The 22,733-nt window shown below is 38.3% G+C and overlaps 1 protein-coding gene across 1 annotated transcript in view; it reads right to left on the bottom strand.

The window, feature by feature from the left end:
* Positions 1 to 22,733, bottom strand: part of NUP133 (nucleoporin 133) — a 63,817-nt gene that overhangs the window by 11,033 nt on the left and 30,051 nt on the right. Inside the window, exons 13-22 of the mRNA XM_065401266.1 lie at positions 21,191 to 21,354; positions 18,276 to 18,370; positions 17,953 to 18,177; positions 16,699 to 16,821; positions 13,007 to 13,106; positions 8,803 to 9,054; positions 7,336 to 7,469; positions 5,934 to 6,092; positions 1,783 to 1,918; positions 38 to 156 (exon numbers count right to left, since the gene is read on the bottom strand). Coding sequence (XP_065257338.1) covers positions 38 to 156; positions 1,783 to 1,918; positions 5,934 to 6,092; positions 7,336 to 7,469; positions 8,803 to 9,054; positions 13,007 to 13,106; positions 16,699 to 16,821; positions 17,953 to 18,177; positions 18,276 to 18,370; positions 21,191 to 21,354 — 1,507 coding nt within the window. The remainder of the gene's footprint in view (positions 1 to 37; positions 157 to 1,782; positions 1,919 to 5,933; positions 6,093 to 7,335; positions 7,470 to 8,802; positions 9,055 to 13,006; positions 13,107 to 16,698; positions 16,822 to 17,952; positions 18,178 to 18,275; positions 18,371 to 21,190; positions 21,355 to 22,733) is intronic.

Genomic DNA, 22,733 nt, shown 5'->3' with positions numbered 1-22,733 from the left:
TTACCTATGTGCTGCTAAGAAAAGTTGAGGTACATACATCGATAAGCTGAGGTGCAGTCAAGACAGGCATGACACTGAGGTTCATCTGTTTATCAGCCAGCAGTTGTTCAGGTAAGGTCTCCTGATGTAACAGAAAACGCTCCTGTTCTGATATTTCTTGCATTTAGTTAGGGGGAAGAATATTTCACATTATTATTTATATTGTGATCATTAAACATACAAATAAATTCTGACTAGTCACAAAACTATTCAGGTTTACAAAGTTATTTGTCTTAAAGAGTGTGTTTATTTAGGTTTTTTTAAATTATTTGTATTACAGAAGCACACAGACTTCCCAACTGAGACTGGGGCCCTGATGTCCTAGACACTGTACAGAGGCAGTTCTTGTTCTGAAGGGAGTACAGTCTAAATAGCCAAGACAAAGGTTGGAGAAAGGACAGCTTATCCTTATTTTACATAGAGAGATTATGTGACTAGCCCACGGTCACATAGGTAGTCTCTGGCAAAACCGGGAACTCAAGCCAGATCTCCTGAGTTCCTAACTCTTCACCACAAGACCATTCTCTCTCACTCATTTGAGGCTCTCGTCATTACGTTTTGAAGGCGTTTCTTCACATCAGCTATATGTTTCCAGAGTGGCTGCTTCCCCAATGTGAAAAATATGACTTTTTAACTTCAAAATTTGATGCTGCCAGTTTATTTTATTTAAAAAGTTTATGTAGGAGATTAAACATATTAAAAGCTGAAGGACACAGTTTCAAAAAGTCTGCTTAGTTACCATTAATATCCTTTGTAATTTTCAGTATTATTTCACTTGGGGTTGTACAGATTACTGTTCACCTCCCTACAAAATCTGAATGAGGAGCTTTATACATCCCCAGTCTGAGTATTTTAATTAAGAATGAAAGTTAAGATGACAATAGTGTTGATATTCAGTCAACTGTCATTAAGTTTAAAAACACAGATAATAACAGGAAAGGGATGATTCAAGAACAGCCATAAATAGGTACTAAAACAAATAAACAAAATACTATTGTATTAGGGATTGTGTGAAGTATGATGTAATGTTCCCCCGGTCGGCAATATTACAGCAGCTACTCCTAACGAATCTTTCATGAGCCTTTCCACAATCTGGTAGTAAAGATGCAGCAATAGTTACTATCACTGGAAAGGTATATTACACTTTGAAAACTGGGGCAAGGTTGCAGGACCTGTATAGCCACTTGGAGAGGGGACAGGTGCTCTCAGCCTCAATGTGTTTTGAATTAAAGCGTTATGAAACCATTTCCTTACCAAAAAAAATTAAGTGACATATTTAAAAAAAAAATTGACAACCCAAGTTAACAGTACACATGCTTAGACTTTCACATTGCAAATATACTAATAAAGGAAAACTGGAAGGCTTTTAAAGCTACCAAGGCTTTCTCCTCCAAGTAGATGAGGGCATGTAGCACCATGTAACCTCAACTCCAAAGGCAGTCAACACCATACACCATCAGGCTCCAAGAAATGATCAGAGGTGGTTTTGAGTTTTTGTTTTTTTAAATTGCAGTAGTTTTATTAACCTATTTACCAGAGTAGCCGATAGTGCCTTTTAAAAAATAACTATACACCCTTGAACTAGGGTCCAAATTTTCCAGTGACACTAGACAACACTGATGGTGAAAACTTCCAAAGGCCCAGCACTAAGGATTTAACTTTACCATATGTAACACACTAACAAGATTCTGATTAAAGAAATCCATTATCTTGCTGTTCGCTTTCTCTGCTCTTATTTCTTACCTTCTATTTTTTCGTGCAATAAGTCCTCTGAAAAGTCAGATGCCAATGCAGCTAGTTTACTCAAGCCAAGAAGAGTTTTCTTTTTTGCAAAATATCTGGTCTCCACATTTGCCAAAGCCTGCAGCGTTCTGTGAGCCTAAAGTTAAGAAGGGTATTAGAAATAACATCGAAGGCACAGGGAGAAAGAGAATAGATGGACTCCTTTAGAACTAAACCCTTATGGCTATTTTTTCTTTAAACCCCCTCCCCCCAAGATTTTATAGGCTATAACTCTCCAAAAAAAGTGTCACACAACTTGGAAATTGAAGTTCTGCATTTTGCTGTTTAGGACATGTGGCAAAAAGACTTCAATATTGATGCAAAAGTGATATTAATAACATTATTGTTACTTAATTTTTTTAAGTTGTTACAAACTTGTCTGCGTCTTTTAATACATATAGCTACACGAATGTTATTGCAAGGATGATTGGAAATGTAACAATACATATGTTTAGCTAGTTATGTTACAAAATGTTAAAGCTAATCAGATAAATTCCAAAGATTTCTGCTTCTATCTTCTAACAACAAGCAAATTACATGCAGACAAACAACGTAAGCATTCACGTTTTAGGAAAATAACCTGCTTGTGAAAGAAATGCAGGATGTGTTATCCGATCAATTAATCTTGGTAAAGTGGGCTTTACTAACCCCACCCTCTTGCAAGAAAACCTGCTTGTGTTCTTAAAAACTTTAGCAGAAAACATATGATGTTGGAGATATTTTAAACTTTTATTTCTTAATGCTGAAATGACAAACACCTTTGTGAAATGCAGACTTGCAAATGTTAGCTAAATGCAATAGTCCTAATATAGCTCCTGATGTCATTGCTGTGTAAACAGTTAAATGCTTTACGTACCGACATGAAATGTAATGACCTTGCTAAACTAGTGTAAGAAGACATTTAAGTATAGAATATTTATATTAATGAGGAATTAATTAATTAGCAGCAGTGCAGAAGCAAACCCTCACCCAATGCAGGAAGACAAGAAAATCAGTTCCAAAAACTGTCATATGGAATCAACAAATTAAGCTGAAGACTTCTGAAAGTTATTTAATTTTAAAATACTGTTTTGAGAACTAAAAAGATCTCTTTTAGAAGTGTTTGGACTTTTTGAAAACAATTTCATTTCCTATCCAACTAATAAAATTGAAAGAATATCTCAGAACAGACATTACAGATCTAGAATGGACTGATTAAAAAGAGAGAATTAAAACTTTCGAAGCTAGTTATCTGATGGTTTCCTGTTACAAGAACAAAGGCAATTAAAGAAATGTTGCATATTCAATAAACAGACTGCATACTTCAGGAGCTGAAAGGGTCACCTAGGCCAACCCCAAAGGCATGAAGCCAATGAAAAGACAGCAACTGACTCAAATCTAAACAGGCCTGAAAGTGATGTGTTTTCCTATAATTTCATGAAAACAGGAAGGAAAAGGGTATAAAAACTCAGAAGTGAGCACATACCCCCCCACACACACACCCTGTGTTATCCTGCTCAACAGACCCTCGGTTACACAGCACTCTATATACAAGCTGCCATAGACAGATAAGAAAAAAACAGAGAAGACTCAAGAAGAAACCAAACTATGGAAAACCTCCCCAAGACTTCAACATGGATTGATGAGAGGAATTTAACTAATAAACTGCCAAGGGATTAGATTTAAAACTCTTGTAATGATTTTGTTGGAATATCAAAATGCTGAAACGCTGAACGGCTAACAGTTTCTCCTGTTAATCACCAAGTGCTTAGACCACGTATTCCTGGAAAGGAAACAGGGACTAAATATTGGTAAACCGATAAATAGTGGAATGTAACCAGATTTAAGATTCTTAATATTTGTAATTAGCCTGTTTTAAAGGCAGCTCCTTAAATAGCAAAAAGAACAGGAGTACTTGTGGCACCTTAGAGACTAACAAATTTATTTCAGCATAAGCTTTCGTGGGCTACAGCTCACTTCTCCAGATGCATAGAGTGAAACACACAGACAGAAGATATTTATACATACAGAGAACATGAAAAGGTGGAAGTACGCATACCAATTGTAAGAGGCCAATCAATTGAGATGAGCTATCAGTAGCAGCAGAAGAAAAAACTTTGAAGTGATAATCGAGATGACCCATAGGAGGTGTGAGGAGAACTTAACATGGGGGGAAAAAAATTCAATTAGTGTAATGACCCAACCATTCCCAGTCTCTGTTTAGACCTAAGTTAATTGTGTCTAATTTGCATATTAATTCGAGTTCAGCAGTCTCTCTTTGGAGTCTGTTTTTGAAGTTTTTTTGTTGCAAAACTGACACCTTCAAGTCTGTCACTGAGTGATTAGAGAGGTTGAAGTGTTCTCCCACTGGTTTTTGAATGTTATGATTCCTGATGTCAGATTTGTGTCCATTTATTCTTTTGCGTAGAGACTGCCCAGTTTGGCCAATGTACATGGCAGAGGGGCATTGCTGGCACATGATGGCAGCGGGCCCGATGCCAGCTCTGTCCACATATCTATTCAAGTGACACCATCATAGGACCTAACCACATCAGCTACACCATCAGGGGCTCGTTCACCTGCACATCTACCAACGTGATATATGCCATCATGTGCCATGCATAAACAGTTTTAAGTATCTAATAAGATACTAAAACTGAGTTCACAAATTTCATCTCAACTTATCAAGAGAAAAGCGCCCCACAGCGGTGGTTCACTCTCAAGGGCGTAATCGCTGTTAAAAGCTCTCCACAGAGAGACATACAGAAGCGATTACAAACGGAAGTTTATTATTTGTGGTCAATCATTTGTGTTGTTTAGTTTAATGCTTTATTTAATAATAAAATAGCCATGGTTAATAGTTATGATTATTTTGCTTGGTCTTGATCATAGTGTTCCCCTAAGGTATGTAAATAAAACCTCTGACTAAACAGTGGGCTGAGTTGGCAGAAAGATAAATAATTAGTAAGAGCTGGCCTACCATTTTTCTTGTTTCTCTAAATATTTTTTTAGTAATTTCTAAAATAGAATTACCTGGCATCCAACAATTATACCTACCCTGTTTCAGCCCACAGAGATAAGACAGATCTTTATTCCTATACCAATGTCCAACAATTTAAATGTGTGTTTCATTGCTAGTCAAGAAAAATTGTCACATGATCAAAGGATCAAGTAAGCAGATGAATTGCTACTTTACACACTAAAGCACTGACTTTATTCAAATAAGCACAAATACCAGATCAGAATGAGCTTAAAGGGGCAGTTTGACATGCAGACTGATTCACTTGTTACTTCAAGAATGTTTACTTAGCTAGAAACTGAAATTTATGTACAGTTCTGAGGTAACAAGTGAATCCTTGCCTATACATCTGGTATGTCAGACATGGGAGTGGAAAAATTCTGGTATGAAAATATATTAATTCAGAAATTAGTCTGACACTTTCAGTTCTTTTCTGGGTTCCTTGCTCCTCTATTCACTATGCTTTACTTTGAAAAGAAAAGTTTCAGTCCATGCGAATAGGACATCAGTTGTATTTTCCAAAAAATATTAACATCTTATGTTAATGTTTTACCCAGAGAAAAACAAAGTAATTTAACTCCCACTGCTACTTTACGATATATTAAAAAAGTTGGAAAGGATGATTTAAAAACAAAAACAACAGATTTACCACCTTTTAAAGCAGTGGTCCCCAACCTTTTTCGTCTGGTGGGTGCCAGAGGACCGTGGCGGCAGACGAGCATCCACCGAAATGCTGCCGACAAGCAGCAAGGTCTCGGCGGCATTTCGGCAGATGCTTGTCCACCGGCCAATACGCGGGCGCACTTAGACGCCATGGCACCCGCGGGCACCGCGTTGGGGACCCCTGTTTTAAAGCATCAAGAATGTCAACTTTGGGTTTCCCTGATTTTGCTGGAAGACTTATTGAGGGCGTTAGGAAATATTCATTGTGAACGCTTTTACTTTAATTGAAGGTGGGAAGGGTGTTGTTATAATAAAAGCTTTCTTGATCCAAAATATTAGTCAGTGACATCAAAGAGTCGTGACTAGTACACCCTTACACTTGTATGTGTATTCAACAAATTGTTAGTTTTAAAACAAACGTTTCAGTTAATTTTATATGAAGAAATCCTACCTTTTCCAGATCTTGACTATTGATTTCATGTAACCAACTGAGATGCTCATGAGCTTGCAAGAAACTGGCCAGCTGTCCATGCTGAGCAATAGGCTGAGATAACAGCTTTCCTCGCTTTCCTTTTTCTAAGTACCAACGAAACAGGAAATCTGAAAAATTCTAAAGATTACAGGAGATGAACACATGTTAAAAACTGATGTCAGTTTTTGTGTCCAATTTAGTTTCAACACAAATGCTATACAGACCACAGGTGGTTAGAACATGGATTTACCTGCTCAACAAAACCAGAGGGAAAAGTGTTTAACAAAATCCTAGTGAAAAAGCTAGTGTTTTGATAAAAAATATAAGTGTCTATGGAAGAGGATCTACACCATTCTCTACATATTTTAATCTATAAGCAACTCAATATTTTGGTCTCAAAAGGAACATCGTTAGTATGAACTTTAGTTGTTACAGATTACATCTTTGCTCTTTACTCTTGGAAAGTTCATTGCCATCAATAAGCAATCTGAGTAGGCAGGGAAAGTAGAATATTAGTTTGGAAGTCTGCCATAGGGATCTGAGTGGAGAATTTTGCCTCTTGTTATGAATTATTCTCACATGCAGAATCATTGTCCATAAAATGCATTCAAGACTGTGATCTATTAATTCTCAAATTTCAACAAACTGTGTACACACTGCTTATGATTACCACACACAGAGTTTTACTATATTTTGACCAAATTATTTCTAACTCAACAGTTATAATAAAAACAAAAGGATTCTTTTGTTTGTATCTTTTCAGTGTGATATATAAAACCACCATAAAGAATCATCTTTTTATAAGGTTTTAAATTAGATGCATGATTGTGGAAGTCTCACACACACTTGCAAAGACAGAAGACTCCAGAACACTACAAGTCACTTTACCTTGTGTATGTACTTGCAAGACTTAGAAATAGATTAGGATTGAACATATGTTATGTAGTACAGGTGAGTCAAACAATTTAAAACATTTTACTTTATTGCCAAAATGACTCAGAAGAAAATGACTAAAGAAGATAGAAAAAAAAAGTTAAAAATTGTTAGTAGTAACTAAACTGACTACTGAATCTCCAGTTTAAATTCATATCCTGAAGCTAACAGAATATCAGAAGAGGGATAAGCACCCACTAAACAAGTTAAAATCCCATTTCTAGATACAAATCTTTTTGTTCAGCAAGATTCATTTTACTTTTGTACCACTTAGAATGGAGAATCAAAAGAGTAGGAAAAGAATTTTTTAAATATAAAAATGACCTAAGATATCAAAGTCTATTAACTGGATTTTGAAAGCCTAAAATTACCATCAGTGTTTTGTTGGCAATGATTTATATCCGATCTTACTGCAGAACAATGTCTAAACGAGTGAGAAAAAAGTTACCTGATCTGCAAACTGCGTCATATAACGTTGTAGTCTGGCCTGATTATCAGTCTGCTCACACATTTGTACCAAGATATCAAAGTCACAATACTTCTCTGCTAAAGCAGCTGCCAGCTGATACTGTCCTAGGGAAACTAGGGAACCCAAAAGAGAAACAAGTCAATCAAACACACTCTTTGTAAGAGGATGCATGCTGTCTTGGATCACAATAAAAAAAATAATTCAAAATCCCTGCAATAGAAAAATAGTTGTAAATCAAGTATGCATTCATTTGTGCTTTCAAACCACAACTGATGTGCGTGCTTATGTAAACATGCATACACGTATAATATAGATAGTAAGTAGCACAATAAATCCAGGGAGATTTTCAGAACCACACAGGCCTGTTAGGCACCCAGCTACCTCTGAAAGTAAGCACACCACTCCCATTTGCACCTTTGAAATTCTTTGCTTTCATAAATATTTACAGTTCATAATCAGGCATCACCAAAAGTGAGAAAGTAACAAGACAAGACATTTTGTCAATGTAGAAATCAATTATAAGGATTACTAGATTTATATACACAATATGTTATTGGTCACTTCTATTTTGATCCAAGTAAAGTCAAGAGAAATGAGATTCAAGGGCCATCAGTGTGCTGCTAAGGAAATTAAAGCTTTAAACTGAATACAATGCTACAGAGCTTGTATATATTTACACGCTAACAGAATATATGTAGGTTAGTATAAAAAGACTAACACATGCAATTTCTTTACTTAACAAAGACTTCCCTAATTATAATATTAAAAGCTCATGGATTTAATATTCAACTGTTCTATTAATTTAATTCATTTTAAGCCTAAAAAAACATCAGGTTCATAAACTTATAATAGGTAGCACAATATTTGGTAAGTGAGAACTGTTTCCAAGATTACATTATTAAACCCAAAATATTTTGGCTACATCAATGACAAGTTAAGCTAGGATTATTAAAATAATATATAATCAACATTATACAATTAATATTTATGCTGTTAGATGAATGTACCACTTGATAAATATTCAAACAGATCTATGGCTAAGTAGCAACAAAGTAGACTTACTTAGAAATATATTTTAAAGCTATTTTCATCCAACACAGTCAAGTCATATCAAGTTCCTGGCATCAGGCTATGCAATAAGTAATTGGAAAGAATGCACTGATTTTACAATTCAGGATGGAGACTTCTGTCTGCTACATAGGTTTGATTTAGGATCACTAAAATAATAATTCCATTTTCGTCAATCTATTTCTATAGCTAAATTCCCCATTAAATAGTACAAACAAACCAACAACTAATACGCTGCATAGAAATGTCATTTTACTCTAGATAGGGAACATTAATTTTTTTTTAACTTTCTGTATTTGCTTGGCTCCAAACATTCCATGCATTGTTTCCTAGATGAATGGTTAATCCTTACACTAAAGAAAAGAGATCATCACTTACGAAGAGGAGACAAAAGTTCCGATCTTTTCTGAATATATTCCATTTCTAGATTATTGTATCTATCTTGATCAGCAGGCCGGTCCACAGATTTAAGCTGAGAAACAAAGCCATCTAGAAAGCAATCTAGCAGCGCCACCAACTGTTCAGCCACAATGCTACGGAGGTTACTGTCCACTTGAGGATAAACAACTTTCAGAATAATTCCATGCTGACGTATTATTGCTGTTCGTATGCCAGCTGGACCACTAGATGCTTGGAAAGACAAAAAATAGTAAACATTAAAAAAATTAGATTCTATAATTAGCTTGTGACTTTATATATTATGATAGTATGAAGGGAGCACAGTTATAGGCATTAAAGAGACAGATACACCACCACATGCAAAAGATATCTAAAAGATTGTAATGTTTCTCACATTTTCAGTGTTTACTTTGTGCTTCTGTCAGTGCCTGCATGTGCACTGGAAAAGCATGAGACGTTATCACACTGGTACAGTACTCTGGGAACCCACATGTACACAATTCCCCAGAGGGTGTTTAAAGGGAACAAAACAAAAGTGAAGCTGCTGCTGTCTTAGTTCAGCTGGCTGCTGCTTTTTCGCTATTTTTCATTGGTATAAATGGTATAGTTTCTGAAGTTCTATATTAATTTTTTTTTAAATTATACACAATGTAAAGATCCCACAGGAGCAAAAGTAAGTAAGAAAGCAGTGGCAGAAAAGATGTTCCTCCCCTCTCTGTGATCCCTAGACAGAACTAAGCAGTAGGGAAGTAGTGTACACACATGAGCTAGGGAGGGAGCTTTTTCTTGGGACATTTCCATAGAGCTGGGGGAATACAACAGGATCCAGCTAACGCCTCTTGAGAACTATCCAAAGGTCAACAAATAGCAGGGGGAGTCCTTCCACAGATCCAGAAGGAAAGTGAATGAGGAATCTTTTGCCCCTCAGTTCTCGTCAACAAAGCAGGAATGTACTGGAAGGCCAGAGCAGATGGAACAGGAGGTGCATAAGCTTCTGTGACAAGTAGCTAGGAACCTGTTTGAGTGGAAGAGGGCCTGGGAGCTGGAAATGTCTTATTTAGAGCTGTGATGGCTATGTACACCGCTGTTGGTGTGACTCAAATAAAACTGGGGAAACAGAAAATATGGAGAAAAAAATATAAAGCACACCTGAAACACTCAGTATAAAATGCACTATCACATTGCAAATTTCAAATCTGAATTTGTCAGCGACCCAGAAAAAAGTTGCAATGAAATTAGCTATTTCTTTAAATATTCCCATTTTTCTTTTATATTATTAATACTAAGCATTAATTCTATCCTTCCCATTTTATCCACAGGTTAACTCTGAGCCCCTAACTTCTTATGCCATACGTACAATAAAAACCAAGTACAACTAAAGCAATTTTGCTTTTAAGTAATCAACCAATTTACATACCACAAATATAGACTGACATGTTGACACTGACACATACTAAAATTGTAACTGATTACAAGAGATTTGATGAGCAGTAGGAAAAAAGATTTCTTTCAATCCAATCAATAAAAAAATGAAAAGTTTATATTGGGATTTTTTTGGATCGGTTTTATTTTAACAATTTAATTTTAAAAAGTATAAAGATCAGAAAATATTCTGAGATCCTTGTTATGAGGCACTGCAAACAGCTCTAACTACTACAGGACAGTGGTTGTCAAGTTTTAGTCTACCAAACTGTTTGTCACAAGGTTCTGCATGCATCAACATAGCGCACTCCAACACACAGAGGCCTTAACCCGCAAATTATTTCCCAGAGTTACTATTCATGCCACTGCTAATTCAGCTGCACTGATGGGTGCCCTGACAAACAAGTCTTCAGTGGCTTCCAGAGATTTTAACCTGTGCCAAGTAAACACTTCTACTGGAGATGCAGCAAATATACATGAGAACAGAATCAAACTAACAAGTGACTTAGAGATCAGAGCAGCAGAGGTTGCAAGAGCGAGGAGGAGAATAAATGTTATATCCTCTCCCATAGCATAGAACTTTAACAGTAACAACATTCATCACATTAAAACGAGTATTTTCATCTTGTCTTCCTCCTACTCCTTTCCTCCTCCTCACATTGCTTCCCCCCTTGTTCCCTCTGGAGACCTGCTTTGCTGACTGGCCTAGTAAGGGAAACTGAGGAAGATGATCTAGGTCATTTGCAGGAAGAGTGTGAGTAGATCCTAGAGCAGTGCCAGAATGCCCAATAAAGCCAAATGGATAGAGCTGGGTAGGTGCTGAGGCTCAAAGGTGATGTTTGCCAAGGAACAGGTTGAGGGAGGAGATCTGAACATCTGGAGAAGGGTCCTTGCTTGATCCTATCAAGAAAGAAGGGGTGGGAGAAGAGGAAGAAGAGTATATTTGTCCTACAGGTGGTTATGACCTCTCTCTAATGAGATGGAGAATATTGGTGTTGAAGGCTTGATTCTTTTTGATACTGGGAAAGTCAGTGCTGGTAGCACTGGTAACCAAGCTGGTGCTGGTGGCTCAAGGTCTGTAGTTGAACTATCTGCTGGTACTGTTGAAGATTTTTGTATCAGTATTGGGTCTGGTACCAAGGGTCTTGGTGACAACAAGGAGTCATTGCCAGTAATGAGTTTTGGTGTTGAGAGTGGACCTGATTTTGCTTGGAGCTGGGTGGAGCAAAGAATCTGCTCATGCTAGGCAGTCTGAACTGATTAGACTTTTCGGGTCAGTTAACAAGAGTCAGAAAACCCATGACTTTGTTTTGTTTTTTTTGTTCTCTCTGGGAAAGAGGACTGCCACATTGAGCCATCCTTAGAAAGTAGCTCAGATCTGCCCTGCCTTGATGTGGTGTAAGTGATACAGGGCTTTGGCACCAAGCGTGCAGCCAGTGCTGAAACCGGTTTGGAGTGTCGAGAGGAGCTGAAAGGACTGATGCCCTTTTCTTGATACAGGTAATGGGAGTATACATACCCCAAGGGGTGCTGAAGGATGGGTATCCCTGGGAAGAGCATCCCTTTTTGGAGTTTGAGAAGCATTTTCAGAATCTTGTGGACTGCTTCAACAGGTAGAATTTTAACTAAGTATCTACGGAGAAGTGGTTCTGACGGAGAAGGACCTGCATAAAGAGCAATGATCCAGGACATGGCTGTGGGCCAACCAAGAGTTATCTACCATGCCCAACCAGTTAGCAGACTGAGTCCATTACGTGATGGGCATAGCTCGAAGCCAGATGGTTTGGTCTTAGCCATTAAGCAGGGAGAGATCTCAGTTCATAGTAGTCAGAAGAAAAAAATTAATATATTAAAATAACAGAACACTTAATGGACTGCCAACAGGACAAAAATATCACCTTAAAAAACTAACTAGACTAGCTACCTTCATTATCAGTTTAGAAGAAAAGGCACCATGAGGCAGAGTGCAGAAGACACCACAGAGATAAGTCTTGCTGCCAGGGATGGGAAGTGGGAACAGAGGTGATCAAAGCCAATCTGATCTATATATGCCCTTGAACATGGGGTCACCATGACATGCAGGACAGACATAACGCCAACGCATCCTGCTGTTCGGAAGATTTTGATTTTGGGTACATGAGGCACACGCATACCATAAGAGGGGTCCACATGGACAAAAGCTGGAAGAAAAACTTTAAAATGTTTACATTACAAAACAAAATTTGTTCTGACAAGTTTTCACAGCATTGCATCCTCAAGTAGCAAAGCACAAATACTCAACAAAGCAGCAAAGTGGGCAACTGTCAGTTTTTTACTCTTGACAGGGAGCCCTGAACACTATCTGCCTGTGTTAAACAGAGCATTTTATGCTTCATTTGAAAGTTACACAAAAAAATCATGGTCTTGTCAGCTGGAATCAGGACACCCTAAAAACAAAAATTAGTCCTGCCTCCCAACTTTTGGCACCTTTGTTTTGTAGCCAGATTCTCAGTATCCAGTGCAACAAGCTTAAAGGAATATCATCAGTAATGGAGAAACCAACCATTCATCAACAAACTAAACCATTAGGTTCTACTATCCATATGGATATCTACATACAAGCTTAGAATAGCGCATAACAGCACTGTCCAGTTTAATATTCACAGTTCGAGCTAACACAAAGACTTCAGAGGATACAGTCAAATGTTCTGAAACACATGAACAGTATTTGTTAATGTTTTAAAACCGATATTAATTTGCCTAACATTTTCACTATTCTCACCTGTCCATGGAACATATTCAGGTTCTCTTTCCGGGAGCTCTCCTGTTTTATATAAAGAGGCTCTAGACTGGCGATACTGGCTGGCAGCTTGTAGCATATCCTGCACAACATTAAATGGACACCTTAAAATCTGGTCAATTTCCCAAACTTGCCACATTTTCTCTTTCAATCACGTTTTTCCTGTGTCAATATTTTTTCACCCTCTGTTGCTGCATGCAACTCACAAACAGCAGGAGAGTATGCAGAGGCCTAGCAAGAGCACTAATGTACATGCCCAGGAGCTGTAAGTTCTCTACTATGCACATATGTTATCAATAGTCTCCCCCAGGCTGCTAGCCATCCTGCTACTTTTAAGGTTCCCATGAAGAGTAGTTCAAGAAGGAAAGTCACCACGTACCCTCAATCCCACCCCAGTACTTCAGCTGCCTTCTGAGCTCAGAGGATGTGGCCAACTATCCACCCCCTGTCTAATACTGGTCTTTCTCCCTGCTCCTGTGCACTGCTGCAGTTCATGGCAATCACTTCATCATCTCCTTCCTGCTAAAAGGATGAGAAGTAAAGGTGGCAATCCCCCCCAAGACTCCCACTTCCATGCTGGCTTCCAGAGACTATTAAGGGTTCCACCAGGAAATGGAGCCCCCCCCGCCATTACTATTTTACACTAATTTTGGTGCTTCCCAGCTCTGTGAAGGGGTTCGTCTCGCCACCTTGAGGTCTATGGAGGCATCCAAACTCCTTCAGACCCATTAAAAGATCTGGTGGTGATCATGAGCCTAAGTGCATCTCCTTCCACCTTTCTTCTGGATCCATTGTAAGGTAAAGAGGGGTGGTTAAAACCAACATGACCTTGCTTTTGACTACTTTCCATTCTGCCTCCCTGCAGTAGTTTGGGAAAGGAGACTTTCCAAGCCCCACATACTGAAACAGCAACACTTCATGACTTGCTGTTACTGTTAAGCAGACTCTTAAAATGCCTGGAGAAGTATGTGCATTATAAGCTCTTCCAGAACAGTGCTTGTGTGTGTGATATCACGTTCTTGTTCATGAGACCAGGAAGAAGTGAAACTGACCAATACAGAGGTACACCTTTACACAAAGCTCTGTCAAATGGGCAAACTGGGGGGAAAAAAACAAATCAGGAAAAATGTTTGAGCTCTAGTAATTGGGCAGGACAGATGTAGTGGAACAAAAGGGAACTGAGACTGAATCAGATCATCAGGACCATCATAACAAAGAGAACAAATCCAAGATTAGACTCCTGGGACTTAACAGGGAGAAAGAAGGCAAAAGTGGGCGATTTGACACATTACTGGGGTCAGTGCCTCTGATTTTCTGGGACTTGGGCTGCCTAAACACTTGGTTTCTGCCAGAATTCTGAGAGAAATTGGCTCTCAAGATAATAGTCTCATACCCAAAATCACATATGGTTCACTACAGTTGTGTTACTCTGTTCTGACAATATCTTGGAATGTGATTCTATATTTCTGGAATATATCCATGCCAGCCTAGAAAGTTCAGTAAGCTTTTATCTAGTATGACACTTCTAGGAGTGGAGACGAAAAGTCATATAATTAATCAGATGATGGACATTAACTTCATGTAAAGTAGTCAGAATGAGGCATACCTTGTGTTGGCATTGCTGGATGGATTAAATGTGGATTAAGTTGTTTTGGATATTTTCCCTTTTTTGTGATACTGCCACTAACAAGGTCATATTCAGTAAGTGTTTTGTCCCTCTTGTCAAGAGAGAGATACTACTATATTTGTATAGACTAGTACTGAATGTATACGGAGCGTGACAGGCAACTGGTGAGTTTTATTTTTCCCGTTTGTGAATTTCCCTAGGTATTTCCTTTTTACACTGTGCTTGGATTCCGCAAGGAAGACGAGGCACCTAACGGATCCTTCGTAAAACTTGTTTTGTGCACTTTCATATTAATTAATGGGTAGTTCTTCTATTTGGCCAACTTGTCTATGAGAACTACCCATGTTACTGTACTGAGCAGTAGTCAAGGATTTCCCATGACTGAATCCAGCACCACAAATAATTCCTGTACTATACGTGAAACCATCTAACTCTACCAATTTCACTTATTTTAATATTAGTAGTACTCATTTGTTATTAAACAACTAATACATATTCCATGGTTTTTGTTCAGCCAAGAAATGCAAATTACTGTTTTCTGTATTTTTCCCTCTATCCCTCCACTCTGCCCTTCCAATATTTGGGCTGGCTGAAGTAAAAGCCTTGTTAAAAAGGGTTCCATATATGGCACCGGGTTTTATTTTGTTTTGTTTTCTTAACTCTTGCAGCTTATTAATTTCTACTACAGACTGAGCAGGTCCAGAAGTTTACATGATTCTATTAGTAATATCCATATAATAAAATCCTACATTACACATTGTTTATTAGTACCTTGATATTCTTGCACATGGCATTTGATATTTAAATAGCCTACATAAAGGACAAAAGTAAAATTAGATTTGCAAAGTCAAAGTATTTCTTGAAGTTTCCTATTCAGATGTGCCTTCTTTATTGAATTTGTTTTCAACATTGCAAGGTCCTTTTTCTTATTAATCAGGTGGAAAAACTGACATACAATTACTTCACTTAGGAAAGAAAAATCAAATGCAAAATTACAAAATGGATAATAACTGGTAAGGAGGATACCACTGCTGAAAAGGATCTGGGGGTTAATAGCAGATCACAAATTCAGTATGAGTCAACAATGTAACGTAGTTGCAAAAAAGGCTAATATAATTTGAGGTATATTGACAGAGTGTTGTATATAGGACACAGCAGGTAATTGTCCTGCTCTATCCAGCCCTCGTGGTGCTCAGCACTAGCCTCAGCTAGAGTACTGTGGCCAGTTCTGGGCACCACTCTTCAGGGAAGATGTGGACAAATTTAGGAGAGCCCAGAGGAGAGCAACAAAAATGATAAAAGGTTTAGAAAACCTGACCTATGAAGAAATGTTAACAGTCTTCAAATACACCTCTACACCGATATAACACAACCCGATATAACATGAATTCGGATACAACGCGGTAAAGCAGCGCTCCGGGGGAGGGGAGGGGGCAGGACTGTGCACTCCGGCGGATCAAAGCAAGTTCAATATAACGCGGTTTCACCTATAACGCGGTAAGATGTTTTGGCTCCCAAGGACAGCATTATATCGGGGTAGAGGTGTATGTTAAGGGCCGTTATAAATGACAGATCAATTGTTCTCCATGTCCACTGAAGGTAGGCCAAGAAGTAATGAGCTTAATCTGCAACAAGGGAGATTTAGGTTAGATATTAGCAAAAACTTTCCAACTATAAGGGTAGTTAAGTTCTGGAATAGGCTTCCAAGGGAGTTTGTGGAATCCCCATCATTGGAAGTTTTAAAAACAGGTTGCACAAACACCTATCAGCAATGGTCTAGGTTTACTTGATCCTGCCTCAGAGCAGTGGGTTGGACTTGATGATTTCTCAAGGTCCCTTCCAGTCCTACATTTCTATAATTCTATATTTAGAAATAATTCTTATGTTTTCTTTATTTCGCTTTCCCGTTCTTTATGAAACAATACTGCATTCTTGACAACTTTCCCTTGCTTACTAATACTCAGAAAAGTAGGGTTGGACTCAACTTGCTAAATTCTGGTCTTGGTTTTTTTCTGGAGTGTTTCGCTTAATCAGTGTAATTTGATACCTTTATGATGTTATTCACATCGACAACTATCTGGGCCCACTCAATGGATTCAATTGGTGTATCCTTCAAGATTTGCTCCTCATGATCTAATAAGCATTCAAAGATCGTATCTATCTGGGATACCTGTAAAACATACAAAAATATTTGCACTGAACACAAGCCTACCCATTATCAGGTGATGTGTGACAGCCAAATGATTACTATCTATGAAAATATTGAAGTATTAACAGGATCTTGATTAAACAGCCTACTGGAATACAAAAAAGTATTAAACATTTATATGGATATTGAAAACATCCAGTTATTTTAGTTGAGTTTTTTTTTTTTTTTTTTTTTAAGGGTTATAAGCCCTCTCGCTTCTGGACACAAACCAATTGGGTTAGGAAGAAACTCTCCATATGTGCAGGTTTTTCCATGATTGTCCATTATGGGGCTCCTTGTGCCTTCTTCTGAAACATGTGGTACTGACTACTGTCAGGAAAAGGATAATGGACTACACGGACAACTGTTTCAATCAGGTATCACAATTCCTATTACTTATTTATTTTCTCCACAGCTGACACCAGTTCTCACCTCTCCTAGGGAGAAATCAGTCACTAGTTATTAATACTCTGTACATAATTAATCTAAAACTAAATCTAAACATTTTATTGTTCATTGTTAAGATGAAACAGAGGAAATTAATGTAACCTAGACACAACTGGAATGTAGTACAACTGGAATGTTTGCCTTAAAAATGTAACTGATTAATTGGATTAGACATACTGCATCAGAGAGGACAATATATTATAGTGAAAGGCACTGAGTGGTTACGACTCATTCCAGGAAGGGAATGAAGAGATGAGGACACGTTTTGCTAGCTTTATGAGAAAGAGACCTACCTAGACGGCATTAGTGTCCTTCAGTGCTCTCCTGTAACATGGCAATCCTAGCATACAATTCTCTGATGAGAAGGGAAAACATGGCAGTCTTTTCATCCTTCCTATAGCTGAACTGGTGAGATCAGATTAATTTTACTCTAGCTATGTGATGTCAATCAGGATTCGTACTTTAGTTGCAGATGCATGCAAAAAGTTATGTTTTAAAATGAGAGAAAATGCTACCAATAAAGTCTGAACAGGAGAATTCTGGAAAGTTAAATTTGTTTTAGAAGAATAAAGTCTTATTTTACACATTAATGTATTTCAGTTTTTACAACATAGCAATTCATCATGAAAAGGGTTCCAATTAATCAAGGAGACTTCCTGGTCTTACCTCTCTAAAGAAAACATCTGCAGGGGTAAGACTTTGTGGAATATCACATTCCCTTTTGTTTAAAGCAATCAATATAGCGGTGTTCACCACGTCTGGCAGTCTGGAGTGGTGGTTCTTGAGAACAATGGCTGCTGCTAACTTTTCTGCATGTTCACAGAGCAACAATCGAGTTGTCATTGGCATCCCTCTTACTGGAAAACTGCCCAGACATTCAAATAAGCCAACCTTTTATTAAAAAAAAAAAAGTTAAGCAATGTGCAAAAAATGATTAATATAATATAAAAAATATAAGTGTTCATGCCAGCAGAATTTTAGGACCTTACCTGATGAAGAAAGTCAATGAAGAAGGAATGGGCTTTCGTCTTATCCTCCAACTGATGAAGGAGAATAAGGGATGTATTGCTGAAACCAGCTGCTTCTGAAAAGAGTGTGTGTGTGTGAAGACAAGTTTTTTAACTAAGAGCACTTTTTTAAAAGTCCATGGTATTGCAAGCTGGAATTTAAGATCTCTTACATTTTGCAGCTTTTCTGTCTTCAATTATTACAAAAAAATGAACAAAAGCAAACCCTTGAAAAAAAACTTATTTGATACTAACAAAAACTGATACACAAAGACTGGACTTTTTTTTTTTTAAATCAGATCACCTTGTTTTGATCTTAAGAGACTGAAAACACAACCTAAAACTAAGTTTTTGTAATATAAATAAAACAAATATATAAATATGGAAGACAGACAACAGCAAAATGAAGATAACTATCTGAATCCTGATTAAAGGGTTTATTAAAGACCTAATACACCTCCACCACTGCACAGATTTTACACTCCATGCACATATGGGCTTAGCAAAGCAAAAATAAATTGCTCCCTCTTCTTCACCCCCGGATGTAGCCATGTATTGCTGTTTTAAATATGGTTGGCCCAAGCTCACTCCTTTCCCTCAGGATTTGAATCCGAGGATCCTGATAAAATTTTTTACACAAAGGAGCAAAGACTTTAAGGAACCAGTGAGTGGAGTGGAAGCTTCTTTGGGTATATCTGTGTGTTTGACATCCCAGTAGGGCTCCACTGTACCTTTTTATTGCTTTAGAATTCTCACAACTTCTACATACTCTATTATCAGAAGACTGCTAAGATGTGAAACTCACAAGAACAGTTGCGTCTGCAGTTTCCATCATGTGTAGGCTTGTCATAACTATAAAGGGAAGGGTAACAGCTCTCCTGTGTACAGTACTATAAAATCCCTCCTGGCCAGAGACTCCAAAATCCTTTTACCTGTAAAGGGTTAAGAAGCTCGGGTAACCTGGCTGACACCTGACCCACAGGACCAATAAGGGGACAAGATACTTTCAAATCTTGGGGGGGGGGGGGGGGCTTTTGTTTGTGCTCTTTGTTTGGGTTGTTGTTCGCTCTTGGGACTGAGAGGGACCAGACATCAATCCAGGTTCTCCACATCTTTCTAAACAAGTCTCTCATATTTCAAACTTGTAAGTAAACAGCCAGGCAAGGCGTGTTAGTTTTTATCTTTGTTTTCTCAACTTGTAAATGTACCTTTTACTAGAGTGTTTATCTTTGTTTGCTGTACTTTGAACCTAAGACTAGAGGGGAGTCCTCTGAGCTCTTTAAGTTTGATTACCCTGTAAAGTTATTTTCCATACTGATTTTACAGAGGTGATTTTTACCTTTTTCTTTAATTAAAAGCCTTCTTTTTAAGAACCTGATTGATTTTTCCTTGTTTTTAGATCCAAGGGGGTTGGATCTGTATTCACCAGGAGTTGGTGAAAGGAAGGAGGGGGGATGGTTAATTTCTCCTTGTTTTAAGATCCAAGGGGGTTGGATCTGTATTCACCAGGAGTTGGTGAAAGGAAGGAGGGGGGATGGTTAATTTCTCCTTGTTTTAAGATCCAAGGGGGTTGGATCTGTATTCACCAGGAGTTGGTGGAAGGAAGGAGGGGGGATGGTTAATTTCTCCTTGTTTTAAGATCCCAGGGGGGTTGGAACTGTATTCACCAGGAGTTGGTTGAAGGAAGGAGGGGGGATGGTTAATTTCTCCTTGTTTTAAGATCCCAGGGGGGTTGGAACTGTATTCACCAGGAGTTGGTGGAAGGAAGGAGGGGGGATGGTTAATTTCTCCTTGTTTTAAGATCCCAGGGGGGTTGGAACTGTATTCACCAGGAGTTGGTGGAAGGAAGGAGGGGGGATGGTTAATTTCTCCTTGTTTTAAGATCCAAGGGGTTTGGATCTGTATTCACCAGGGGATTGGTGAATGTCTCTCAAGGCTACCCAGGGAAGGGAATCAGCTTTGGGATGGTGGCAGCGGACCAGATCTAAGCTGGTAGTTAAGCTTAGAAGTTTTCATGCAGGCCCCCACATTTGTACCCTAAAGTTCAAAGTGGGGAAGCAGCCTTGACAAGGCTTATCAGAATTTTATTTTTATTTTCAAGTATTTATTGATTAATCAACTCCAGTTTTTGCACTAACAGGAAATCAATTCAGATAATGCATTCATAATATAATGGCTATTTTTCAATATGTTGTGAATCTTTAAAGATTTAGTATTTGATATTTCATAATTTCTTATAGATTGCCAGGTAGAAATGATAGCAAAAAAAAGCATCAGTTGGCCATACATGCTACATATAAAACTTCCAGCCAAGTCCATGCTCAGCTCTGGGCAGCTGCTGCCTGGAGATATAAAGGAAGGTTTCTTCTCATGGGTAGTTACTCAGGAAGGAGTGTCTGATCAGAAGGTGGCTTGCTTCAGTGCTTCACCTACACCAGATTCCTCCAGCAGGGGTTGGGGAGGTAAGAAAGTGGCACTTAGCCTTTGCATGTAGCTTCCCCCTGCAGCAACTGCTACTCTCCTCTCTTCTTAGCATTACTAGAGAAACAGCAGCACTAAAAGGAGTGAAAAGGAGCTATTTAGAGTAGAGGTTGCCTCGCAGAAACAGTGGTCAAAGGCAAAAGGCTCTTTACCCCGATGAAAGTACACTTGAGAGCGCATAGGAAAAATTGTGGGGAGGCTGTTGGTGATTAGTTTGGGAAGAGGGAGTGAGGGTAGGAAAGAAAGGTCAAAGCGGTGCAATCAATGCAAGTTGTTGAATACTACTAAGCAATCAACAAGTCCCAAAAATTGCCTTCACTTCATGGAGCATAGGGCTTACCTTATGATTTACTTTTTAAACAGAAAACTGTGCACAACTTCCCACATATAAAACCCCAAATAATATTAAGCCTTACCCTCTGGTACAGATTCAGCCCATCGTGGGTCAGATGCAGGGTAATCATCCACTAAGTCTACACTGATCTGAATTACAGCTCTATCCAGTTCAGTATCAGAATCCAGGTCTGCATTTGGTGGAAAGAGCTCAACAACCATGCTCTGTGCACTGATTACATCTTTTCTGAAATAAAAGAGAAAGGCTGCATAAAACAAAGTGTAATCAAAAGTGTCCAGAATGTTAAAAATTCTCACAACCAGCAGTTTTTTCTACTATACTTTTTATTAAATTGTTTGTACTGACCACCTTTAACCTGAGTTTTTAAAAAGCATCTCAGTATAATTACCTATTTCAAAGGGGTATTATCTATTTTATTGATGGGTAAGTAATTTGCAGTCACTTTTGACCAAAAAAACCCTGATGTTTAGCTATGCATGCTGAATGCCTTTCCAGTAGCCAAGCTAACAGGAGCAGTCGACACAATATTTTAACTACAAAAATGTATGTGCCGAATGCTCCTCTTGGCTTACTACTGGGGGCTAGTAGCAGTTGCAGATGGTCCACATGACGTTGTAGGCAATCATACCATCTCCTCCATACATTTATCAAGCGCAAACCTGAAGCCAGTTAGGTTTTTTGCCCTCACTGCTCCCCTTAGAAGGCTATTCCAGAATTTCACTCTTCTGATGGTTAGATACCTTTGTCTAATTTCAAGCCTAAACTTGTTGATGCCCAGTTTATATCCATTTGTTCTTGTGACAACAGCACCACTTAACTTTAATAACTCCTCTCTCTCCCTGGCATTTACCCCTCTGATATACTTATAGAGAACAATCATATCTCCCCTCAGCCTTCATTTGGTTAGGCTAAACAAGTCAAGCTCCTTGAGTCTCTTCTCATAAGGTAGGGTTTCCATTCCTCTTATCCTAGAAGCCCTTCTCTGCACCTGTTCCAGTTCGAATTCATCTTTCTTAAACATAGGAGACCAGAATTTCACACAGTATTTTCATGGCTGCATCCCACTGGCAGCTCATAGTCATCCTGTGATCAAACACTACACCCAAGTCTTTCTCCTCCTCTGTTGCCTCCAACTGATACATCCCCAGCTTATAGCAAAAATTCTTGTTAGCTCTTAAGTGCATGACTTTGCACTTTGCACTATTACATTTCATCCCATTTCTATTACTCTTGTTTTCAAGGTCCTCCTCATCTTCTTGTATGATATTCCAGTCCTTCTCCATGTTGGCAATACCTCCCAACTTTGTGTCATCTGCAAATTTTATTAGCACAATCCCACTTTTTGTGCCAAGGTCATTAATAAAAATGTTAAATAAGATTGGTCCCAAGATCGATCCCTGAGAAATTCCACTAGTAAACTCCCTCCAGACTAACAGTTCACCTTTCAATATGACCCGTTGTAGTCTCCCCTTTAATCAGTTCCTCGTCCACCTTTCAATTCTCATATTTATCCCATCTTCTCCAATTTAATAATTTCCCATATGGAACTGTATCAAACGTCTTACTGATATCCAGATAGATTAGATCTACTGCATTTCCTTTGT

This window comes from Emys orbicularis, chromosome 3 (assembly GCF_028017835.1).
Source record: "Emys orbicularis isolate rEmyOrb1 chromosome 3, rEmyOrb1.hap1, whole genome shotgun sequence".
Lineage (NCBI taxonomy): Eukaryota > Metazoa > Chordata > Testudines > Emydidae > Emys > Emys orbicularis.
The sequence above is the reverse complement of the archived record's forward strand: the minus strand, read 5'-3'. Positions and strand labels throughout refer to the sequence as shown.